The sequence below is a fragment of the Humulus lupulus genome, chromosome X, assembly GCF_963169125.1.
Source record: "Humulus lupulus chromosome X, drHumLupu1.1, whole genome shotgun sequence".
In the NCBI taxonomy this organism is placed as follows: domain Eukaryota; kingdom Viridiplantae; phylum Streptophyta; class Magnoliopsida; order Rosales; family Cannabaceae; genus Humulus; species Humulus lupulus.
Window position 1 is genome coordinate 96,483,655 of NC_084802.1, and position 27,002 is coordinate 96,510,656.

The window sequence follows — 27,002 nt, forward strand, 5'->3', positions numbered from 1 at the left end:
ATTATTATTTAATAAAATAAATGATTTATACCAATTCTAGGTTCTCGGTTTTTTAATATTAGTTTGCACTTATATTTCCCATTCAAACAATTATACTATTTTATAAATATTTCTAGCTCAAATTTGGTTAATAATAAACTAAAAAATGATATCAAATTTTGTTGGTCATCTCTTATGAGGAGAAAGATAAAAATAAAAATTAATAAGAATGAAAAATCTAAATTGTTGATTAGCATTGAGATCCATAAAAAATTAAAAACAAAACAAAAAATGCAGAGCGATCCAAAATTAAATAAACCCTAAAATTAAACAAGAGTCGTGTTAACAAAATATATCCCTTTTATGTAAAAAGTGTGTAGATAATAGAAATTCTTGGTTTTAACGATTTTTTATTTTTTTTTTCTGTTAATTTTAATGGAATATTTTTATATGTAACAGAATATTCTTATATTTAACAGTAAATTGTAAACATGACTTAAACTTAAATAAAATTAAATAAATAAATAATTAAACAAATTACAATATGATATTTTTGAGATATTTTACAATGATAATTTTTTTAAATAATAAAATCATATATTTTATAACTTAAATAAAATTTAATTAAACTTAAACTTAATATTATATTAAACATATAATATATAATATTTTGTTGTCACTGTCAAATTCAAAAACTAGAACAAACATAAACTTAAATAAAAATAAATTAATTAATTAATAAAAATATGATATTTTAAAAATATTTTATGATAATTTAAATAATTAAATTATATTTATTTAAAAATAATAAAGGCATACATATCATTTTTTATCTTATAAATTTGTGATTGTTTGTTTTTTATTAAATTTACCAAAGGAGATTGTGAGAGACATTAGAAACTAAAAATAATTTATGTATATATACTACTATCTACACTATAATTTTTTCTATTCTTATTTTATTTTTATTATTAATTTCATATATATGTTATGTACCCATATAAATATTTATATATACTATAATTAATTCTATTATATATATTTTTTTAAACAGTGAACCAAATTTTATTAAAGTTATAGATAATGTTTACAACTTTAAAACTAAATAAACGTGTGTAATGTACGTTGTTTTTACCTAGTTTATATATATATAAATAAGAAAGGATATCATCATATATGTTTATAAGGAAATCATGATATGAATATGATCGAGTTGAATAAATTTGGGTACAGGGCCGGGATGCTCATCTTTTGGATATGGAGCCATGCAAGAATTAGGACCTTTCAGAGTTAACACCGATGGAAAGGCTCTATATCTAAATAAATATTCCTGGAATCAAGGTAAATAATTTTTCTTTGAACACATGATAGATATGACGAGCATTATATATAATAACATGTATTAATTTTATAGTACAGTACGTTTGAAAGCGTCGAAAGGGTTAACATATACATTATAAAGCTCTTACTAAAAATATTTTATATATCTCTTTTATAATAAGCGTGTAGATAACGGAAATTCTTGGTTTTAATGATTTTTTACTTGTTTAATGTTAACTTTAACGGAATATTCTTATATTTAACAGAATATTCTTATATTTAACGGTAGTTTGTAAACCCTTAAACTTAAATAAAATAAAATAAATAATTAAAAAAATTAAAATAAGATATTTTTGAGATATTTTACAATGATAAATATTTTAAAATAATAAATAATTAAACAAATTAAAATAATATATTTTTAGATATTTTACAATGATAATTATTTTAAAATAATAAATAATTAAAATATGATATTTTTGAGATATTTTACAATGATAATTATTTAAAAATAATAAAATCATACGTTTTATAACTTAAATAAAATTTAATTAAATTTAAACTCACTTATTAGAATAATATGGTATTAAACATATAATATAATCTATTGTGTATTAGCAACAAATTTTTATTTAAAAAAAACTAGCAAGAAACTTAAATTTAAAATACATGTATAATATTTAATATTATATTAAATATATAATATATAATCTTTTATTGTCACTCCCAAATTCAAAAATTAGAATAAGCATAAACTTAAACAAAAATAAATAAATAAATTATTTAATTAAAATAAGATATTTATTTCAAAATTTATATGACATTAATATAAATTTAATAAATTCTATAAATAAAACTAAGCAAACGTGCATATTGCACGTTGCTTGTATCTAGTATATATATATATATATATATATCCTAGATAAAAACAACGGCATTTGTTTAGTTTTATTTATAGAATTTATTAATTATTTTTATTAAATTTATATTATTATCATATAAATTTTAAATAAATAAATAATATTATATATATAAAAATAACATAAATATATTAATCTTGTGTATTAATTTATTTTGTTTTATTGTGCATTTTAAACCAAAATATTATTTATGAATTTTTTAAATATATATATAATAAGATAACATTTTTAAACATAAATAATATTTTTTAATAAATATTAAAATTATGTATTATATATTATTATTACTATAATGATATTTTATAATATTTAAATTTATATTAATATAAGTATTAAATATTAGTTTTGTATTAAATATTATTATAATGATAATATTTTATAATATTTGAATTCAATAAAAAATTAGGATTATATATTATTATCATTATAATATTTTATAACATTTAAATTTATATTAATATAATTATTAAATATTTAGTTTTGTATTATATATTATTATAATAATGATATTTTATAACATTTGAATTTGAATTTATATTAATATAATTATTATATATATGTAGTTTGTTGACGCCGTTCTTCATCAAACAGTGAAAGAAGAGCACATAAACAATAACTGATAATGGCCAATTGAAATAAGATAATACAAACACACGATTTTTACGTGGTTCAGCAGTTAAATCTGCCTAGTCCACGAGTCCCTATTATTAAACTCAAGATTATCTCTGGAAATTCTTCAGGAATGAATTCTCCAGAATATCCTCTCAAGGTTCAGAATGTCGCTCCTTTACAATGGTGCATGGCTTCTCCATTTATAGAGAAGATCGAAGAATACTATCCCACATATTTTGGGTAGTTACTCTTTTTGTGTAAATCAAATAAATGGCTTTAAATGCCCATAATTAGATATAAAAGGAAACGTCCCCTGAAGACCAGGGGATGTATAACTGACTAAATAAAATCCCACGATTCTAGGGGATTTACAATAATAAATGAGGATTACATTTCGTATAGACATCACTTATATATATTCAAGGTGGTTATCAGGTATCTCCAAGGCTTTAGCTTCCCAGGTTTCCCGTCATCTTTCGAGATCGTATGTGCGTCGAGCTCAGGACCTCTGATCTAGGGTCATCCCTGATGATGGATGCGTCTCCGGAGCTACCTTCTCGAGATCATGAACACTCCGAGCTCACCATATTCGAGGTCGTCTATGTCCTGCAGGCTCGATATTTAATCCTGGAGCATATTTCCAACCTTATGAGTCCACTTGTTTGCGAATCCAAATTTCTTGGTCATATTTAACATAGTTCGAAATCTGGGTGTAACATCTTGCCCCCTCAAAAGTATTTGTTCAAATCCTAAGAGAAGGAAACTTTTGAACTACTTTCTTTGAGAACTGTACCGTCACACTTTTGAAAATGGACACGCGTCAGCTAGATATTGCTCATTTTTTGGTACTTGAGTACCTTGGAAACATGCCCACGATCATCCGTCTGCCACCTTTTCGGCGCCATCTTGTCATTGATTCCCATCCGTCCGATCTAGCAAGGATTTCATTCAACGCCCCGGATTAATCCCCCTTTTTCCATCTATATATACGAGACCCCACTCTTCATCTTCATTTTTACCTTTGTTCACCAAAAGCAAGAAAAGAAGAAAAACGAAATCAGAGACCTCTTTATAAAGTTTCTATTATGTGCATGTTTTCTCGGCCAAAGAAACAAAGAAACCCTGGTCTGTTCGAGTCCGTGAGTTCTTATTTGCAACCTCTTCTTCAATCGACAATCTCTCTGCAATCGCCATTATTGTATAAGTATGCAATCTTTGTTTTCCATTTTGTCAGTTTTTATTCATGCTGTTCTTGCTGTGTATGTGTATATACTAGTTTACATCCTTAGCATAATATGATAGGAGGTTTTGATCCGATAGGCTCTTATGCTTTTTAGACTTCCATACTGGATTTACATCACTGGCTTATACCCAGTTTTCATATTTGAGTGAGGTTCCTATTTTCTGGGTTTTGAAATTTTTTAGGCGACGTTTCTTGTACACTAAGTTTTCGGGTAAAAAACATGGGCCTTGACAAATGCACGAAACCCAAGGCTGCCTTTCCTGGTTAACCGCCACTCTCTTTTCCCTTGATTTTCGGGATTTTCAAAAAAATTTCCACTCTCCTTCCTTTCCCGTGGAACGCACGTCCTAACTCTTTAATAAGGGTCTTAATATATAGCTTGTTTTGCTCCTTAACCCCGAGCTCGTAAGTTCGAGCTCGGAACTCTTGCATGCATGGCCCTCACCATTTTTTCTTTCTCGCTAGATGTCACAGAATCTAGAAAGACGGTGGGGGTCGTTGCTGGCAATCCCTTACGAGCCAAAATCTCTGAGCCCAGAATCGCTGTTCGCCCGGAATCAACGTCGGATAAGAGAATACGAGCTTGTGCACGAGCAAGAGGACATTCGAGCTCACTACCGCCGCCAGATAGACGAGGTCATAGAGGGGAAGAGGAGAGTTCTTCGGGAGGCCCTCTATCCGGAATCCTATTCAGGACCTAGGCCGATTCCTCTCGATCCTGCATTAAAGGTTACTGTCGCGTACCATCCAGGAGAGCTCAAATTTTCACTAATGGGGGAACCTTCTTCCTCGCAGCCGAGGAGAGAAATGTTTGAGGCCGAGCACTACTGGAGCTCGGTTACCACAACTAGTCAGATAACTAACATCCTGGCTTTCCACGGCCTTAGCCTGTCAGGCTCCTTGAAGTGTCGACCTCCGGTCGACCATGAACGAAGCTGCTTCGCCCCTGGGGGCCGCGACGCCAGTGTGAAATACGCAGCCTGGAGCCAGGAACACATGAGGGCAGGAGCTCTATTGCCCTTGAAGTCTTTTTTCAAGGACTTCACGGATTTCGTTGGGTTGGCCCCGTTCCAAATCAACACCAACTCTTACAGGGTACTGTCTGCCCTGAGGTCCTTATACCACGAGATGGGGTGGAAAGGACCTTCGCCTCAAGAGATCTTGTATCTCTTTTGCCTGAAAAGTAACCCCTCCCGAGCTCGGGGAGGGGATGGCTTTTATTACCTCTCGAGCTATCCCAAGGAGAAGAAGGTCTTTGGAGATCTTCCCAATCATCCGCCTGATTTCAAGAGGGCCTTCTTCTGGACAGACGGTCTGTTCCCGTCTCGACACTACTCGTTCAGGCGGATTCGTAAGTATTCTTGTTATCTTTATTTCTGTGCTCGAGATTTTAGCTCTTAGATCCGTACTTAGTAGAAATATGTTATCTTTCAGCCAATTTTCAGTGTCCCACTCCTGACGATACAATGAAGGAGCATAGAGAGACCCTGCTCCAACTCCCCCGTGGCAGGAGGTCTCTCCTATACCTTTTACACGAGGATAAGCTCCGAAAGTGCGGACTTTTGGAGGAGGGCCAGTCCACCTTTGACTGGTCCAATATAAAATATGAACACTGGGAGCAGGTGCCCCTGCCCACAGGCGCCCTCCCTCCGAGGAGAGAAATGAGGCCACCACTTCCAGTTCGCCAGAGGAGTCCGCCGTCTGGGAATGAGGCTAATGATGAAGCCTCGAGCTCGGATTCGGATGAAGGTAAAGTCCTCCCTACTTCGAGAATGTGGTCCCCCACCTTACTAAAACACAGGCCCAATAGGTTAGTCTCGTGCCCACAGGATAGATACCACTTCTACATATGGAGTTGGGTAGATGACTGTGTCCATAGGTTTGATAGTGGGCTCGGGAAATACGACACCATGTATACCACGGACGAGGTGTGGAACGGGATAGCTGTTCAGTATGGGACCAACGATTATAGGGACCTTTCGAGGTTATCGCCCACATATAGGGAAGGCACTCCCCCCGCCTCCTCTGAAGATGGGGGAATTTCATGGTCCCCAAGCTCGAGCTCGGGGGAGAGTTCCAGTTAGGTTTCTTCTATCATCACTTTATATATCTGTGATACTGAAACAACTTGTATGCTTCTCTTTTACTGGCTCACTCTGTGTTGTGACTTGTGCAGGCAAGATGGACTCCGACCTCGACAACATCATCGATGGTGCTGGCGCCAAGAGGAGCAAGCGTCCCAGAGCGGGGTCGTTTAAAACTGACCAGCCGGGCAAAGGCCCCAAGAGGTCCAAGAAAACACCTCCCCTTGCTCCGCCGGTTTCGAGCTCCATCGCTGCGGCGACTTCCCAGGCCGGCGCTTCCACAACGGCGCCGTCCTCGCAGGACGTCGCCTCTGCTGTGGCACCGACTTCGCTGGTTGGTCCCTCCATTATGGCTGAGTCCCAACCTCCTGTGATAGGTCAGTCATCCTTAGGTCCGCCTTCTGCTTCTCGAGCTCAGAAGCTATCAATTTCCACCCACATGGATGCATATGTGGTCGATAATGCCGCTGGGTCCCATGGATCTACGCTAGTCTCGGATGTTATGTCTCGGATCAGCCAGAGCTATGGCAGTCTCGAAGCTCCCCAATGGCAGTGCTTAAATGATAACCGAGATTGCACTGTTCTCTACGAGAAGAGTATCGAGCATACTGCCGTGGTGAGTATCCTTCTATAGTCCTTCCTTTTCTGCTTATAATCACACTGACCTAGAGCTAATGGTGGTCTCTTCCTTTTTTAGGCTCTTGCCTTTACTGCCCAGCTCAACTATAAGCTGAACAATGAGATCCACTCGAGCAAGTCTCATGCTCAGGAGGCGAAGGATCTCCAGCTCAAAGCATGCGATGATCTGAAGGCAGCGAATGCGAAGCTTGAGGCAGGAGCCAAGGAACGTGAGGACATGGTCACCGAGCTCAGGAAGCTGAAAGCTGAGCTCGAGGAGCATAAGAAGGAGATCACCTAGCTTCAGGAGACCAACAAGAAGCTTGAAGAGGAAAAGGCTGCTACCTTCGACATCATGGAGGATGAAAAAGCTCGCCTCCTTGCTGAGTACAAAGAGAAGAAGGATCAAGCGATTAACTCTGCTATGTACCGAATGTGGGCCTACAATGAAGATCTGGACACCAGCTTCTTAGGTCCTCACGAGGCGCCGCTTCTTGAAAGGTGGAATGCTCGGCTCGAGAAGGAAGAGGCTGAGCAGCTCGAGAAGGAGAAGGTTGATCAGCTCGAGAAGGAAAAGGCTGCTCGGGACGCCGTTTCGGAGGGAGCCCAGGAGGATAGCCATGCTATTCGTCCTGAGGAATCCGGTGCTGCAGATGCTGAGAAGGCCAAGGAGACTCCTCTTCCTTGACTCTGATCTCGGGGAAACCATTTATTGGGGTTGCGTCCCCTTATTTCTGTAATTATTTTAATTTATGCCCTCGGGGCTGATACAATTTCTTTAAATATTACTTATATATGCTTTACATTTCTTGGCTCGAAATATTTGGCACATTTTATATTGATGAATCAGTTATGTTTATTTAGTCATACAAACATATTGTGGATTTAGGTTCGAAGCTCAATGCATTCATGCACAGTTTGTTCAAATTATCCGCTTCCGACCTCGTTATTCTTCAAAGTCGGATATTACTTCAACCATGAACCCAAAAGTACTTATATGGTATGTAATGTGGATGATTTGGTTATATCTTTTTTGCTTAGTCACTTTTTCTCATCCTCGGTTTTTGCTCCAAGGTTAAGAGTTCGAAACTATTTTCTTTAAGATATTCCAGCCTCGATTTCGAAATAGGTTTAGGTTCCTACTTACCATCGATTAGTTTTTTTCTTTTGGCTGGTTTGTTCCAAACCTGTTAAGTTTGCACATCTAGTTAACTCCAAACGTTTTCGGTTTTTGATAATTCGGTTATGTCTGAACTATCTCAGCTCGCGTATTTGGTTATATCCAAGTACTTTATATATTTTTTATAATTCGGTTATGTCCGAACTATCTAAGCTCGCGTATTTGGTTACATCCAAATACTTTATATGTTTTTGATAATTCGGTTATATCCGAACTATCTAGGCTCGCGTATTTGGTTACATCCAAATACTTTATATGTTTTTGATAATTCGGTTATGTCCGAACTATCTAGGCTCGCGTATTTGGTTACATCCAAATACTTTATATATTTTTTTGTATATGTTATTTTATTTTTTAAGCTGATGGTATATGTACCAAAGATGCCCCCTTAATATCCTATGAGTGTGACCATAGGTTATTAAATTAAGAGAGATTGCAAAAATAAAAAGAAATAACATATTTGAACGAAATGGATCTTTTATTTGATGACATTCAAAAACAAATAAGCTAATACAAATAGAAACTCATGGTTATAGGCAACACTTTTCCTACACTACTGATAGTAAGGTCTAAGGTGTTCGCCATTCCATGCTCGCGGTACTAGGCTCCCGTCCAATCTCGCAAGTTTGTACACACCAGGTCGGATGACTAACTCTATCTGATATGGTCCTTCCCAGTTCGGCCCGAGCACTCCAGCTGTCGGATCTCGAGTTGCCAAGAATACGCGTCTTAACACTAGATCTCCCATTCTGAATTTTCGATCTCGAACCCTCTTGTTGAAATATCTGGTAGTTCGTTGCTGGTAGGCAGCGTTTCTCAGCTGGGCCTCTTCTCTTTTTACTTCAATCAAGTCTAAGGTTTCCTCGAGCTGAGTATGGTTTGAACTTTGGTCGTAAATCTGAGTTCGGATCGTTGGGATTTCAACTTCTATGGGCAACATTGCCTTGCAGCCGTATGCTAGAGAGAACGGGGTATGTCCTGTCGAGGTTTGAGCCGTTGTCCTGTATCCCCAAAGGACTTGGGGCAATTCTTCGGGCCACCGTCCCTTTGCTTCCTCCAACTTTTTCTTTAGAGAACTCTTGAGAGTTTTGTTCACAACTTCGACTTGGCCATTCGCTTGAGGGTGAGCCACTGATGAAAAACTCTTTATTATACCGTTCTTTTCACAAAAATTGGTGAATAGGTCGCAATCGAACTGGGTTCCGTTGTCGGATACGATCTTCCTCGGCACTCCGTATCGGCACACGATGCTCTTTACAACGAAATCAAGGATCTTCTTTGAGGTTATAGTTGCCAACGGTTCAGCCTCCGTCCATTTTGTGAAGTAATCCATGGCGACTACAGCATATTTCACTCCGCCTTTGCCAGTCGGGAGAGAGCCTATGAGGTCGATGCCCCATACCGCGAAAGGCCATGGGGATGTCAACATGGTCAGCTCAGATGGTGGGGCTCGAGGTGTCGTGGCGAATCTCTGGCATTTGTCGCATTTCTTCACATACTCGAAAGAATCCGCTTTAATGGTTGGCCAGAAATATCCCTAGCGTATGATCTTCTTGGACAGGCTGTGCCCCCCAGTGTGATCTCCGCAGAACCCTTCATGAATTTCTTCAATGACTTTCTTAGCTTCAGGAGGGATTACGCACCTGAGTAACGGCATGGAATATCCCCTTCGGTACAGCCTTCCATCCAAGATTGTGTAACGGGGAAGTTGATACATCAACTTTCTAGCTTGGTTTCGATCTTTTGGAAGAACTCCATTTTCGAGATAATCAACTATCGGGGTCATCCAGGTCGGCTCTGTTTTGATCATACACACATCTTCCTCTTCTGGCTCGTTAATGCTAGGCGCTGATAGGTGTTCTATGGGTACGACATTCAGCTCTTCATTTTCGATGGATGTAGCGAGTCGAGCTAAGGCATCTGCATTTGAATTCTGCTCGCGGGGAACCTGTTCGATTGTATAGAATTCGAAACACTCTAACGCTGATTTTGCCTTCTCCAAATAAGCTGCCATTCTCATGCCGCGAGCGTGGTATTCACCCAAGATTTGATTAACCACTAGCTGGGAGTCACTGTAGCAATGTATAGCTTTATCTTTGAGCTCCTTAGCTATACGAAGTCCCGCGAGTAAAGCCTCGTATTCGGCCTCATTATTCGACGCTTTGAAGTCAAATCTTAGGGCAGAATGAAATCTGCTTCCCGCGGGGGTGACTAAAATGACCCCTGCCCCCGCTCCATTTTCAGTTGACGAGCCGTCGACGTAAAGTTTCCATAGCTCGTGGGCCGTGGTTATTACCTCGTCGTCGGCTATACCAATACATTCCACTATAAAGTCCGCCAATGCCTGTGCCTTAATGGTCGTTCTCGGGTGGTAGGTGATCTCGAACTGTCCGAGTTCCACAGCCCATTTAAGAAGCCGACCTGAAGCTTCTGGTTTAGACAGGACTTGCCTAAGTGGTTGATCAGTCAGTACATGGATGGGATGTGCCTGAAAGTAGAGGCGGAGCTTACGGGATGAATGAATTAGACTGAGCGCGAGTTTCTCCATCAATGGGTACCTTGACTCTGCCCCCAGTAATCTTTTACTAATGTAATAAACGGGTCTTTGCACCCTCTCTTCTTCTCGGACGAGCACCGCACTTATCGCATGTTCGGTAGTTGAAAGGTATAGGTACAGTATTTCTCCCGTTTCAGGTTTTGACAGGATGGGTGGTTCTGCAAGGTGCTTTTTGAGCTCCTGAAAGGCCAGCTCGCATTCCTCTGTCCATTCGAATTTCTTACCTCCTCTCAGTAAGTTGAAAAATGGAAGACCACGATCTGTAGATTTCGAGATGAATCTGCTTAGGGCTGCCATCCTGCCAGTCAGACTTTGGACATCTTTGTGCCTTCGAGGTGAGGGCATGTCAATCAGGGCCTTGATCTTGTCGGGGTTAGCCTCGATTCCTCGAGAGTTCACAATAAAGCCCAGGAATTTTCCTGAAGATACCCCAAAAGTGCACTTTTGAGGATTTAGCTTCATGTTATACTTCCTGAGCACGCCGAAGCACTCTTCGAGGTCATCAACATGGTTCTTGTTGAGTTGAGACTTTACAAGCATGTCATCAACATAAACCTCCATGTTGTTCCCTATTTGCTCTGAAAACATCATGTTTACGAGCCGCTGGTATGTGGCTCCAGCATTCTTGAGCCCGAATGGCATGACATTATAGCAATATAGCCCTTTATCCGTGATGAAGCTCGTGTGTTCTTGGTCGGGGGCATGCATGGGAATCTGGTTATATCCAGAATAGGCATCCATGAACGACATCAGGCCATGCCCCGCCGTGGCATCTACGAGCTGGTCAATCCTTGGTAACGGAAAACAGTCTTTTGGGAAAGCTTTGTTGAGGTCTGAGTAGTCAATACAGGTTCTCCACGTCCCATTGGGCTTTGGGACCAACACCGGATTGGCTACCCAGTCAGGGTAAAAGGCATCCCTAATGAATTGGTTTGCCTTTAACCTATCAACCTCCTCTTTTAACGCCTTCTTTCTGTCTTCATCCAGTTGTCTTCGCTTTTGTTGCTTCGGGGGAAAGCTTTTGTCTATGTTTAGTGCGTGGCTTGCTACATTCGGGCTTATCCCCACCATGTCTGAGTGCGACCATGCGAAGACGTCCTGGTTTTTCTTCAAAAAACAGATTAATTGCTATTTGGCCTCGTCTTGGAGGTGTTTTCCGACCTTCACCTTCTTTGAGGGATCAGCTTCCTCGAGCTGAACCTCTTCGAGCTCCTCTAAAGGTTTGAGGTCAACCTTCTCCTCAATCCTCGGATCGATCTCTTCGTCAACCTCTAAGACTGTTCCGTCTTTGTTTTGTATGATGACGAGTGCTTGAGCGTTCATTTGTTTCTTTCCTCTCATGGAGATGCTATAGCATTCCCTCCCTGCCAATTGGTCTCCTTTCAACGTCCCGACTCCTCTAGGGGTCGGGAACTTAAGGGCCAGATGCCTTACTGATGAAACTGCCCCCAGCCCGACCAGGGCGGGTCTCCCAAGCAGCACATTGTAGGCAGATGGTAAATCTACTACTACGAACTCCATTATCTTGGTCACCGAGACTGGATAGTCTCCCAAGGTTATGGGGAGCTCAATGGATCCCATACAGGCGGTTCCTTCTCCCGAAAAGCTGTACAAAGTAGTTGCACATGCTTTCAGGTCGCGAAGGGAGAGTCCCATCTTCTCGAGGGTTGCTTTATAGAGGATGTTGATTGAGCTCCCATTATCTATGAGAACTCGGTGGACCCTTTTATTGGCCAACTGAAGAGTAATAACCAGCGGATCATGATGAGGGAATTGAACATGGGAGGCGTCTTCCTCGGTGAAGGTTATTGGTTGCGTTTCAATCCTCTGGCTTTTTGGTGCCCTGGGTTCGGCTTCATAAGGAGACCCGTCCCCTGTCTTCAACTCGTTAACATACCTCTTTTGGGCATTCCTGCCCCCTCCTGCGAGATGAGGCCCTCCCAAGATGGTTATTACATCCTCTCCATCTATCGGCGGGGGCCTATCTTCTTCCTGAGATCAGGAGTTATTATTTTGTGTGGTCGGAGGCGCGGCTACTCTCTGGCTCGCGGCCGCCTGACCAGTATTCTGGTTTTTGACATAATGCCGGAAGTAACCTCTCGAGATCAACCCTTCGATCTCGTCCTTCAATTGTCGACATTCATCGGTTGTATGTCCGGTGTCTCTGTGGAACCGACAATATTTACTGGAATCCCTCTTGGATTTTTGATTTCTCATCGGGTCCGGACGCCTAAAGGGGACCTGGTTTTCATTAGCCAGATATATGTTCTCCCGAGACTCATTGAGCTCGGTGTATACCTTATACACGGAGAAATACCTCTCCCCTTTCTTTTTCTTTCCTCCCTCAGCTTCGGGGTTACTTCCTTCATTCTTTTTCCGCTTGGATGGGTTCTCCGAGGCAGGCTTTGGTGCCGCTGGGTCCGCTGAGGTTGAGGCAGAGTTGATGTTTATCATTGTAGTTTTGGACTGGGAGGTCGCTTTGAGCGTCGACCTCGCTTCCTCTACATTGACAAACCTCTGCGCTCGTCTGTTAAACTCGGTTATTGACCTTACCGGTTTCCCTTGCATGTCGTCCCAAAGGGCACTTCCCGGTAATACGCCAGCTCGGATAGCCATGAGGTGTCCACTGTCATCCACATCCCAAGCTCGGGCTACTTCCAGATTAAATCTTGTTAAGTAACTCTTCAATGTTTCGCCCGGTTGCTGCCGGACGTTAGTTAAGGTGGATGCTTCTGGTCTGACCCCTACCATTGCTCTAAACTGCTTCTTAAAGACTTTAGACAACTGCTCCCATGAGGTTATTGAGTGTCTCTTATACTTTTCGAACCAACTTTTGGCAGGTCCTGCCAATGATGTTGGAAACAACATGCACCTGAGCTCGTAACCCACGTTACTGGCTCTCATGATAGTGTTGAACGTGCTCAGGTGACTACACGGGTCGGTCTTTCCTTCAAACGTAGGGACGTGAGGAATCCGAAAACCTTGAGGAAATTGAGTGTCAGAAATATGGGGAGCAAACGGCTCGAGCTCCTCATCAGAGTCCTCATATCGACCATTTCCTCGTTCATTCTTTAAAAGCCTAAAGGCTCTTTCGAGCTGATCGATTCTTTCTTGGACTGGGTCAGTAGAAGGTGCTGTCTGGAATTGACTGTCATTGATAGTGATTCCAGGCTCGCGTCTTCGCAAGGGATCTCTACGTTTATTCAAGCGATCCCTCAGGTCTGGATTTGTTTGATCTCCATTCCCCCGACTCTGATTCAGATGATTTCGCAGGTCGGGATGATTCTTGCGACTTCCAGTATTCTTACGACCTCGGTCGTGTTTACTGATGGACCTGGTCTCTCCGGACTCATCACTGGTGAAACTCATTGCTCGGTTATTTCGCGATGGATTCTTTCCACGTCGCCTCGTCTCCGCAGTGCGAGACCGAGACGTCTGACTTCTCTCAGATGGAGCGCCTCTCCGCTCCTGGAAAGTCTCTCTGTTTCCTTGTCTTTCCCCCACACGCCCTTGATCCTGATCTCAAACAGGTTGAGCGTTTCTGTGTGGGGGCGAAGGATATCTTATGGGTGACGGCCTCCTTGTGGCAGCATCCTTTCGCGGACTCCCGCGGGGCCTCCGGGGAGGAACATGTACGTCCCTTGGAGGAGGGACTTGGTTTTCGCGCGGAGGCGGGGGCTGAGCCACCTGCGCCTCTGCGGCTATCCTTGTCAACTCCTCATTCCATTTGTTGGCTTCTGCCAACAGTTGCTTCAGTTGTCGGTTTTCAAGTTCCACAATAGGAACGTACCGCTCAGGATTGTAGTACATATCCTCATCTCTTGGTGGAGGAGGTGGTCCCCGGGAATCAGAGGACCCACTTCTCTCTTCAACATCCGGGTTCTCCATTGGTTGTTTTCCAGGACGTCTTGGGTAATTTTCCTCAGGGGTGTTCTGATTGTTTGTGGCCATGATTTTCTCAGGGATGAATGCTTAAGGCTCTCAATGAAAGCACCAAATTGTTGACGCCGGTTTTCATCAAACAGTGAAAGAATAGCACATAAACAATAACTGATAATGGCCAATTGAAATAAGACAATACAAACACACGATTTTTACGTGGTTCAGCAGTTAAATCTGCCTAGTCCACGAGTCTCTGTTATTAAACTCAAGATTATCTCTGGAAATTCTTCAGGAATGAATTCTCCAGAATATCCTCTGAAGGTTCGGAATTTCGCTCCTTTACAATGGTGCATGACCTCTCTATTTATAGAGAAGATCGAAGAATACTATCCCACATATTCTGGGTAGTTACTCTTTTTGTGTAAATCAAATAAATGGCTTTAAATGCCCATAATCAGATATAAAAGGAAACGTCCCCTGAAGACCAGGGGATGTATAACTGACCAAATAAAATCCCACGATTCTAGGGGATTTACAATAATAAATGAGGATTACATTTCGTATAGACATCACTTATATATATTCAAGGTGGTTATCAGGTATCTCCAAGGCTTTAGCTTCCCAGGTTTCCCGTCATCTTTCAAGATCGTATGTGCGTCGAGCTCGGGACCTCTGATCCAGGGTCATCCCTGAAGATGGATGCGTCTCCGGAGCTACCTTCTCGAGATCATGAACACTTCGAGGTCACCATATTCGAGGTCGTCTATGTCCTGCAGGCTCAATATTTAATCCTGGAGCATATTTCCAACCTTATGAGTCCACTTGTTTGCGAATCCAAATTTCGAGGTCATATTTAACATAGTTCGAAATCTGGGTGTAACATAGTTTTATATTAAACATTATTATAATGATGATATTTTATAATATTTAAATTTATATTAATATAATTAATAAATATCTATTTTTAGTTAGTTTTAAAAGTATATTTCATTAAATATATTTAGAATATTCCATTAAAGTTAACAAAATAAACCGTTAAAACAAAAAAAAATCGTTATCTACATACTTTTTATATTGAAGATATATAAATCTCTCTCTATTTCCTGCTACAATACAATATAATCTAATTTTTGAACTATCTAATTATTTTTTATATATATTTTGAGAGTCGTGTATAATTTTTTTAAATTTCTTTAATTTTGAATGGAAAATAAATTTTTAATAATGTCTTTCTTGTTTTAATATAACACCACATACCACATGTAATAATAAAATCAAGTAATTTTGAAATAAAAAAAAAATAGAACTATTAAAACTATCACAAGTCTTTATTTATTTAAACATCTTTATTATATACTTAAATAATTTAATAATAAATAATATATAATAAATTATTTTTTATATGTTTTTTAAAAGATTTAATCAACTAAATATAAAAAAAAACAAATTATTAAAGTATTTTACAGTTGGCACGTTATTTATTACTTTAAGTGCCGATAAATTCTACTTGCTGCAATCGCCTAATCAGCACTGTTACTAAAATGTAAAAGGTATTCTTTTTCTTACATTTTTTTCTCTTTCTTACTTTTTTTATCATTGTTTCTTCGTTGCTATAAAGTGTGTATGGATTTGTTTTCTTTTTTTGTTATTATAATTTATAATTTAAAAATTAAATTTCAGATATTTATCATCCAGACTAAGTACAACATGCAATGCACGTTTGTTTAGTTTTATTATAATTGTATAATTATCATATAAATTTTAAATAAATAAATAATATTATATATAAAAAAATAACATAAACATATTAAAAGAAAAATTAACTAAAATATTATTTATAATTAAAAAAAAATAATAATAATAATATGACAACATTTTAGATCATAAACTACCATATTTAAGGTAAAAACATTTATAATATTATTCAAATCACATATTAATAATCGGAGAAAGAGCTTGCTTATTCTTGATAAAAATATAAATATTATTTTAATTTCTTATGAGTTACACGATCATACTATTTGTACACACACGATACTTACATATAATGTATTTATAATATTTGCTTATATTTAATATGAATATATTTATATAAGTTAGATTATGTGATAAAAAAAGAACATGCTTTCTTTCTTTTTAAATAAAAATTAAGATTATAATAAGATTTGAATTTATATTGATATAATTAATAAATATCTAAGTTTTTATTATATATTATTATAATAATGATATTTTATAATATTTGAATTTATATTAATATAATTAATAAATATTTATTTTTGTATTAAATATTTTGTAATAATGATATTTTATAATATTTAAATTTACATTAATATAATTAATAAATATTTAATTTTATTAGTTTTAAAAGTATATTTTGTTAAATATTTAAAATATTCTATTAAAGTTAATGAAACAAACCATTAAATATAGGGGAATTTTGTTATAGGGGCTTCATTTTAAGGCTTACCGGTAGGGCTTTCAGTGTTCTCAACCCATGAATAGTTTTCGGCGCGATTTTTTTTATGACCGTGTATATTGTAGCTATTTAGAGCATCTGCAAATTTTCAGAAAATTCCAAATAGTTTACAATACTGAAAACTAGGTTCAAACATGTTGTTGCACGCATAACTAATTTTTTTTATGCACGTGGAAAACAACATGTTTGAACCTATTCGAAATTTTCTGAAAATTTGCAGAATGCTCTAAATAGCTACAATATATACGGTCATAAAAAAAAGTCGTGCCGAAAACTGTTCACGGGTCAAGAAACACTGAGAGCCCTACCGATAGGTCTTAAAATGAAGCCCATATAAAATATATAAATATATATATATATTTATATATATATATTACAACTTTAGTTGACATTGTATATGATCATACAATTTTAGTTGACACGTTAGAAGTTGAGAATTAATGACTGCTATGATGGTGGGCAATCAACGATTACCTTCTTTAGTTGAAAATTATATATATATATATATATATACATGGAAGACTTTTCAATGGTTACTACTCATAGATGGGTACTAACAATTATGATGATGTGGCAACATAGTGACTTGGTATAGCAAGTTACTAACAAGTAAATATTTTTTTTCTATATTAATTTCGAATTTAGTTATTTTTTTTGCTATAATTAATGGTGTTTTCAACCAATGAGAAACACTAGTTATATTTAGAAATTGACATACATTTGAAAAATAAAAAAGTTTACAATATTATATTTTCATAATAAATACACATTTTTCATCAGGTAACTCTTCCAAAAATTTGAAAAAATTCAAAATTTATTTTTAGAAATATTAATTAACAACTATAAATATGAACAATTGATCTTAATCTAATAGTTAATATTAAAGTAACCATCCATGGGTAGTAACCATTAAGAGTGCACCCATATATATATATATATATATATATTTATGTTATGAAATTACAATTGACAAGTAGGAATGATCTTTTAAATTGTTAATAATTATTTATGATTATTAATCTTAATTATATTTAAAATTAAAATTAAAATTGAATATAAAATTATAGGTATTAATAAAATTAAATGATTGAGAGGGTGGATTATTATTTGTGTGCATATACACAGTGGCAAATGTGATATTCTTGGAATCCCCGGCCGGTGTGGGATTTTCTTATACAAATACATCTAGTGACGTATACAACTTCGGGGACAACAGGACGGCGGTGGACTCATACATTTTCCTTGTGAAGTGGTTAGACAGATTTCCTGAATACAAAACCCGTGATTTGTTCATAGCTGGCGAGAGCTATGCTGGTCATTACGTTCCTCAACTTGCTTACACCATTCTCTCATTCAACAAACAAACTTATCGTCAAAACACAATAATCAACCTCAAGGGCATTGCCGTAAGTATAGTAGAAGTCCTAGCTTCAATTTTTTTTTTATTATCTTTTATTATTACACTACAGAAAATGATAAAAAGGGCTCTAGCAACGACAAAATTCATCGCTAGAGGTTATAATCGCTAGAAAGTAAGCGATGAAGTCACATCTAAAATAATAATAACATATGTCGTCGCCATACCATCAAGTAATAACATATGTTGTCGCTAAAAAATATTATTTTCATTGTTAGATATGTACGCAAATAATCACTAGAGACAATTTCTGCGTCATTAAAAAAATGCTTTTAGCGACGAAGAAGTCGCTGCTAGAATTTTTCTTTTTTAATTATATTTCACTTTAAATCATATATATTTATATATGCCATTCAAATGAATCGAAATATATATATATATATATATATGTATATAGATATTTTATTTATATGGTGCAGATTGGGAATGCTTGGATCGATGAAGTAACTGGTCAACGAGGAATGTACGACTATTTTTGGACACATGGGTTGAATTCAGACGAAACCAATGCAGGAATACACAAGTATTGTGACTTTGTTGATTATAACTCCCCTTGTATAAATTATCTAAATCAAGGAGATGACGAGATTGGAAATATAGACGTGTACAACATATATGCTCCTTTATGCAACTCATCAAGATCCATATCCCACTCGACTACTTCGGTAAATTTCTCATAATTATATGTTATTACAATTTTTTTTTTTTTTGGTTTCTTTTTTGGGTATTGAGAAGAAAAATAATATAACGTAGTATTCATAATGATGTTTTTTTTTTTAATGGCATGGGTAGGTGAATGAATTTGATCCCTGCTCGGACAGTTATGTTCGTACCTATCTGAATCGTAGGGATGTGCAAAAAGCTCTTCATGCTAAACCAAAAAGATGGTCGAGTTGTGGGTAATGCAATATTTGACATATTCTCTTTATCAAATATTCTTGATCGCTTAAATATATTATTTTTATAGGTGATTAAAAAGTTACATTTTCTACTATATCCTATTCAATTTGGATTAGTATAACATAATTTGTAGTATAGAACACATTATTAATTATGACATATACATTTATATAATTATTACAAAAGCAAATAGAGAACCCCGAGAGTATATCTATAACTAATTATAGTATAGTTCTGTTAATTGCTTCCATTATGGCTATAAAAACACAGAGCCGTTGGATGGACAGACAGCCCAAATACTATTCTACCAATTATTGAGCAGCTTATAGCTAAGGGCATCCGTTTGTGGGTATACAGGTAAGTCTGATTTTTTTTTTAATCTAAAGTTGTATTTTAATATTAAACATATAAGAAATTTTTATCATCTCCAAAACATATTACATATTATATCTCTTCTATATAAAATGTGTATAGATAACAGAAATTCTTAGTTTTAACGGTTTCTTTTGTTAATTTTAATGGAATATTCTAAATATTTAACGGAATATATTTTTAAAACCTACTACAAAATATGATTTTTTCTGTAGTTTTTTTTTTTCTTAGTTGTTGACGCCGTTTTTCGTCAACAGTGAAAGGAGAGCACGTAAACAATAACTGATAATTGCCAATTAAAATATAACAACACAAACACACGGTTTTTACGTGGTTCAGCAGTTAAATCTGTCTAGTCCACGAGTCTCTGTTATTAAACTCAAGATTATCTCTGAAAATTCTTTAGAATGAATTCTTCAGAGTTTTCTCTCAAGTTTCAGAATTTCGGTCCATTACAATGGTGCATGACCTCTCTATTTATAGAGAAGGCTGCAGAATACTATCCCACATATTTTGGGTAGTTACTCTTTTTGTGAATAAAATTAATGGCTTTAAATGCCTATAATAAGATATAAAAGGAAACGTCCCCTGAAGACCAGGGGACGTATAACTGACCAAATAATATCCCACGATTCTAGGGGATTTATAGTAATAAATGAGGATTACATCTCGTATGGACATCACTTATAGATATTCAAGGTTTTTATCATATATCTCCAAGGCCTTAGCTTCCCAGGTTTCTCGTCATCTTTCGAACTAGAGACATCTCCCGAGGTCACGTGGCTTTCGAGATTATAATTGCGTCGAGCTCGGGACCCCTGATCCGAGGTCATCCCTGAGGATGGGTGCGTCTCCGGAGCTACCTTCCGAGGTCATGAATACTTCGAGGTCGTCTATGTCTTGTAGGCTCGATATTCAATCCTGGAGCATACTTCAAACCTTGTGAGTCCACTTGCTGGGAATCTACCTTTCGAGGTCATATTTAACATAGCTCGAAATCTAGGTATAACGTTAGTGCACTGCAGTTTTTGAGAGTAATGAAAACTGCAGTATATTCGACCGCAGAGAAATATTTTTTTAAAAAAATATATATTTATTTTTGTTTTCTTTTCATATATAATTTGATTTCGGATTAAATTTTTTTAATACCAATAGAATTATATTAATAATACTATATTTAATACCAAATTATATTTAAATTTTTTGATATAAAATACCATATTTTATATAACTAAATTTTAAATAATAATATAACATATTATTATATACCTAATTTTATAAATTATTATCTTAATAAACATAATGTATAAATTAAAATTAAGAAAAACATTCACATATCATTACTAATTAAAAAATGTCATTTATATATATGAGGGCACTTTTAATGGTTACTACCCATGGATGATTACTTTAATATTAATCATTGGATTAAGATCAATGATCCATATTTATAATTGTTAATTACTATTTCTAAAAAATAAATTTTGACTTTTTCAAAATTTTGGAAGGGTTACCTGATGATATGACGATCACATATTTATTAATTAAAGAATAAAAAAAGAATCTTATTTAATATTCATTCTTCATTCCTTCTTCATTCTTGATTCATTCTTTTAATCCATTCCATGAGAAAAAAAATCATTTTAGAATTACTGTGAATAATTAATGTGACTATTATCTTTCAAACTAATGTTTATTGTCTAATTAATCTAAAAAATTCAAAATTATTGATTTTATATATTTCATTTATTTATTTTCAACATCATTATAATCATTCTTCATCAAAAACTTGTTTAGTGATTTATGGTAACTATTAATGGGTAATAACCATTGAGAAGCCTTCCTTATATATATATATATATATACAAAAGCAGTTCAATATACATACATAAGAAAAATTAATAAAAGCATACGAATCAAGTTAGTAAGTTACACATAAGAAAAATTAGACTTCATAAATAAATGACATCAATATTACTAACCAGTCGGTTTGTAGTGGAAGTAAGTGGTCCTTGACATTGAATATTTTTTTGTCAAACCACTACAAAATTGACAAGTAACTATAGATTAGATGATTAAGTACTATATATAGTTTTTCTTAAACAAAAATATATATATATATATAAAATAAAATATACTTTCTTCTCGATAACTTCTGTCACATTTGGTACATTTTCAAGATCATAAACGTATCTTAATACATAAAAACCATACTCATGACTTTCAGGCTGTCTTGGACAATAACCTCTCGTCAGTTTTATAAATTCTCCAATGTATTCATTTCCCGGACATTATGCGGATTCTCTACAAAAATTAAAATTAATTATCTACATATTATAATCTCAACTCTAAAAAATTAACATTGAATACATTAAAACTGAAAAACTTACTTTTCCATAACCTCCTTTATTTTGGTGAAAATTGATGATTTTTCTATAATTATGGTCGTCCCCCGCATCATTATGAGCACCAACATCCAGTGTCGGCTAAAACAATAATAAATGATAATGATTATATGATTAAAAGTCAAAGATAGTAGTGATAATATTTTAGATAGTTAGTTCTTACTTAGCAATCCAAGGAATGAAATATATTTGGCATCGTCTATCCATAGTCACCATCCATTTGGCTATAAGATCCACCATATTATTTTTACTATCATCATTGCAAATAGAAACATGTTTAATGTAAAAAAAAATTGTATAGCTGTCGTGAATTTGGGTGCATGTTTTCTCAAATGCAACTGTAGAATCAATCACACATATTACATATTCAAAAACATTTTCAATTAATAATATAACATATCATAAAAAAAAAAAATTGAGAGAGTTTCCCCTGTTTCTATAACATATCCCAAATTATTAGTTCCTAGATATTCAATTCAAACAAAACACAACAATCATCATGCACAATTTCGTCCATAAACCACCGTAGCACATAAAATTCGCAAAACCTATCTCACTAAGACACACATGTTCTCAACCTTCTGTTATCTCTGCAACACACAATTTCATCTCAGAACCTACTTCACTACGGATGAATATCCAATATGTTCAAAATCCTCTAACAGTTTGTTATCACACAACAGATTGAGTTCAAGTTTAATTGATACATACCTCAAACCAAAAAGCATAGTTGAGGATCCAATATTATCCATGGAGGCAGCTTGACAAACGTCTTCCGATGTGAGGAATATGGCCTCGCAATCTTCAATAAACTCTGGGTCGATAGGAACTTGTACAACCTCATTTGATCCTTTAATGGAATAGAACTCCATCACTATAAATTTTGGGCTAACGTCAATTTTGTTCCATTCGTCATCAGTTAACCATTTTGAAGGTTCTGATTGAGCTCTTTCAATAGGGACAACTACGTGAGATCTAGCTGATGATAAATGTGGGCTTGGTGATAGGGATTTGCGTTTAGAATTTGATGGGCGTGGTGACACTTTAGAGTTCTTTATTAAGGGACCTTACATAATATAATTTAACATAGCAATAAAATGTACCCATGTTAAAATATAATTTAAATATCTAAGCAAATTATTTTATACCTAATCAGTCATGATTAAATGTTTTAGCCAAGGACGGAATGTGTCTCGTGCGTCACCAACATATCGTATGTTACCAAAGGGAATTGGGATCTCACCTTCTTCTTGTAAGACAGATATAAGCCAAACCCTCGAAATCGAATCATCAAGTATAACTCCATATATGGTCATTTGACTACCCAAGTTTGGTACAATGATGATGCCCCTAGCCACTACATTGTTAATATTGTCGAAGCATAATTGCACTTCGTAGCTCGGCGGTGATGGGGATCATAGATTGGTCGATCATCTTCATCAAAAGGATCATCTGCGGTTTGGGGGACAGGTCGATAGAATTCATCAAAGACTTCCTTTACGGTTTGGGGGACAGGTCGGTAGACTTCATCAATAGGATAGTCTTCATTGTAGGGGGTAGGTCGATAGACTTCATCACTTGGATTCTCATAGCATTGCCCTTCATTATTGTTTGGATTCGCATAGTATTGTCCTTCATCATAGTAGTCCCCCATCATCGTTTTACTCATTGTATTCCTCATTTCATGCTAGCTCCTCTTCTATTGTAGGATGGCGGAAAAAAAACTCAAGGTTGCATAGAGTTTCCACTATCTTACCATGCAATGCATCTAATTTTTTCATTTCTAATTCTTTTCTACATAAATGATTCAAGAATATGCAAAAATTTGTAAAACAATCTCAAACTTGTTTCGGTAAGACTGACTAGATGGTTGTTGACGCCATTTTTCGTCAACAGTAAATGTAGAGCACGTAAACAGTAAATAATTATGGCCTGAAAATACAACAAAACAAGGAGGATTTTTTACGTGGTTCAGCAGTTAACTCTGCCTAGTCCACGAGTCTTTGTTATTAGGACTTAGGAAATTTCTGGAAATTTTTCAAAAATGAATTCTCCAGAGTTTCTCCCAAGATCACCAAATTTCGGTCCCTTACAAAGGTACATGACTTCTCTATTTATAGAGGAAGTCTCTGAATACTATCCTACACGCTCAGGGAAGTTATTCTGTATATTAATAAATTTACAGGCTTTAAAGTCTGTAACTCCTATAAACAAGGAAATGTCCCCTGAAGACCAGGGGACGTGTAACTGACTAATAAATATCCCTTTAATGTAGGGAAGTTACAACAATAATATCTCTTGAAAGCATGGAATGTGTCTCTTCATGTGACCTATTAAGTCGTTCAAGGTCACCAATCGGCACCATGTCTGTCTAAGTCTCTGAGCAAAGTATAAGTTTTCTTGCTCTCCCGAAATCAGCTCGGAGAGGGTAAGTACCACCGAGGCCGCTTTATCCCGAGCTCACACTCAAGCCAATCTCGGGCCACTTGATCCGAGGTTATCCAACAATGGACGCACTCCGATATTCTATCTTTCGAGCTTGTAAGGACTTCGAGGCTGCCCAACTCCGAGGTTCGGCGCCTAGGGTGCAAACACGTATTCTAGATATTGCGAGTTCACACCTGACGAAACCAGCTTTCGAGATTACAATTCTCAAGGCTCGAAATCTGGGTGTAACATTTTGCCCCCTCAAAAGTATTTGTTCGAATCCTATGAGAAGGAAACTTTTGAACTACTTTCCTTGGGAACTGTACCGTCACACATACTCGAGTATGGACATGTGTCAGTTGAGTATTGCCCACTCACGGTACTCGAGTACCTTGGAAACCTGCCCACGATCGTCCGCCTGCCACCTTTTCGTGCCATCTTGTCGTATATCCCTAGCCGTTGGATTTGATAAGGATCTTGTCCAATGGCTCGGATTAACCCCTTTTTACCATTTCTGATTGTCTATATATAAGGCCCTAGTCATCCTCTTCCTCTTACTTTACGTTCATCAGAGAAAAAAGAAAAGAGACAAAACCAAAGGCCATCCCAGAAAGCTTTTTGCTTCTGCATGTTCTCCCAGCCAAAGAAACAAAGGACCGCCATTTGGTTACATCCAAACACTTGTATGTATTTCGTATATCTTAATTTATTTTTCAAGCTGGTGGTATTTATATATATACCAATGATGCCCCCTTAATATCCTATGAATGTGACCATAGGTTATTAGATTAAGAGAGATTGCAAAAATAAATCATGTCAGACCAAATAACTCTTTATTTGATCAAATCCAAAAGTAGGCAAAACAATACAAATAGACAAGCATGGTTACAGAAAACATCCGTCCTATATTATTGATAGTAAGGTCTTAGGCGTTCGCCATTCCATGCTCGCGGTATTAGGCTCCCATCCAATCTCGTTAGCTTGTAGACACCGGATCGGATGATTGACTCTATCTGGTAGGGTCCTTCCCAATTCGGTCCAAGCACACCAACTGTTGGATCTCGCGTTGCCAAAAATACACGCCTTAGCACCAAATCTCCCACACTGAATTTTCGATCTCGAACCCTCTTGTTGAAGTACCTGGTAGCTCGCTGTTGGTATGCAGTGTTTCTCAGCTGAGCTTCGTTTCTTCTTTCTTCTATCAGGTCTAAGGTTTCTTCGAGCTGAGTGTAGTTCGAGCTTTGGTCATAAGCGTGGGTTCGAATTGTAGGAATTTTGACCTCAACAGGCAACATAGCCTCGCAACTGTACGCCAGAGAGAACGGGGTATGTCCTGTTGATGTCCGGGCTGTGGTCCTATATCCCCATAGGACTTGGGGCAATTCTTCGGGCCATCGTCCTTTTGCTTCCTCCAATTTTTTCTTTAACGAACTCTTGAGAGTTTTGTTTACAACGTCGACCTGGCCATTCGCCTGGGGATGAGCTACTGACGAAAAACTCTTTATTATTCCATTTTTCTCGCAAAAGTTGGTGAACAAGTCGCTATCGAACTGGGTTCCATTGCCGGATACAATTTTCCTCGGCATCCCATATCGACATACAATGTTCTTTACCACGAAGTCAAGGACTTTCTTGGAGGTTATTGTTGCTAATGGTTCAGCTTCTGTCCACTTCGTGAAGTAGTCTACGGCAACTACAGCATACTTCACTCTGCCTTTTCCAGTTGGGAGAGAGCCTATGAGGTCGATTCCCCATACTGCAAATGGCCATGGGTAAGTCATCATGGTCAGCTCGGATGGTGGAGCTCGAGGAATCGTGGTGAACCGTTGGCACTTATCACACTTCTTTACGTATTCGAAAGAATCCGATTTGATGGTAGGCTAGAAATAACCTTGGCGTATGATTTTCTTGGACAGGCTATGCCCCCCAGTATGGTCTCCACAGAACCCTTCATGAATTTCTTCAATGATCTTCTTGGCCTCGGGTGGAGTCACACACCGAAGTAATGGCATGTAATATCCCTTTCTATACAGCTTTCCATCCAAAATGGTGTAACGGGGAATTTGATACATTAACTTTCGGGCCTGGTTCTGATCTTTCGGAAGGACGCCGGTCTCGAGATATTCGACTATCGGGGTCATCCAGGTGGGCTCGGAATCAATCATACACACGTCTTCCTGCACCGGCTCGTTAATGCTAGGTGTCGAGAGGTGTTCTATTGGCACAACGTTTAGCTCATCATTCTCGGTGGAAGTAGCGAGCCGAGCTAAGGCATCTGCATTCGAGTTTTGCTCTCGAGGAACCTGTTCGATCGCATAAAACTCGAATGCTCCAATGTGGACTTTTCCTTTTCTAAGTAAGCTGCCATTTTCGTGCCGCGAGCTTGATATTCTCCCAAAATTTGGTTAACCACAAGCTAGGAGTCGTTGTAGCAATGTATTGCTTTAGCTTTGAGTTCTTTGGCTATACGGAGTCTCGCTAGTAAAGCCTCGTATTCGGTCTCATTATTTGATGAATTGAAGTCGAATCTTAAGGCAAAATGAAATGTGCTTCCGGCGAGAGTAATCAAAATGACCCCTGCCCCCGATCCATTTTCATTAGATGACC

General features: G+C 37.0%; 1 protein-coding gene across 1 annotated transcript in view; it reads left to right on the forward strand.

The window, feature by feature from the left end:
* Positions 1-27,002, forward strand: part of LOC133806076 (serine carboxypeptidase 1-like) — a 114,346-nt gene that overhangs the window by 40,852 nt on the left and 46,492 nt on the right. Inside the window, exons 2-6 of the mRNA XM_062244211.1 lie at positions 1,213-1,320; positions 18,000-18,280; positions 18,711-18,956; positions 19,084-19,190; positions 19,462-19,548. Coding sequence (XP_062100195.1) covers positions 1,213-1,320; positions 18,000-18,280; positions 18,711-18,956; positions 19,084-19,190; positions 19,462-19,548 — 829 coding nt within the window. The remainder of the gene's footprint in view (positions 1-1,212; positions 1,321-17,999; positions 18,281-18,710; positions 18,957-19,083; positions 19,191-19,461; positions 19,549-27,002) is intronic.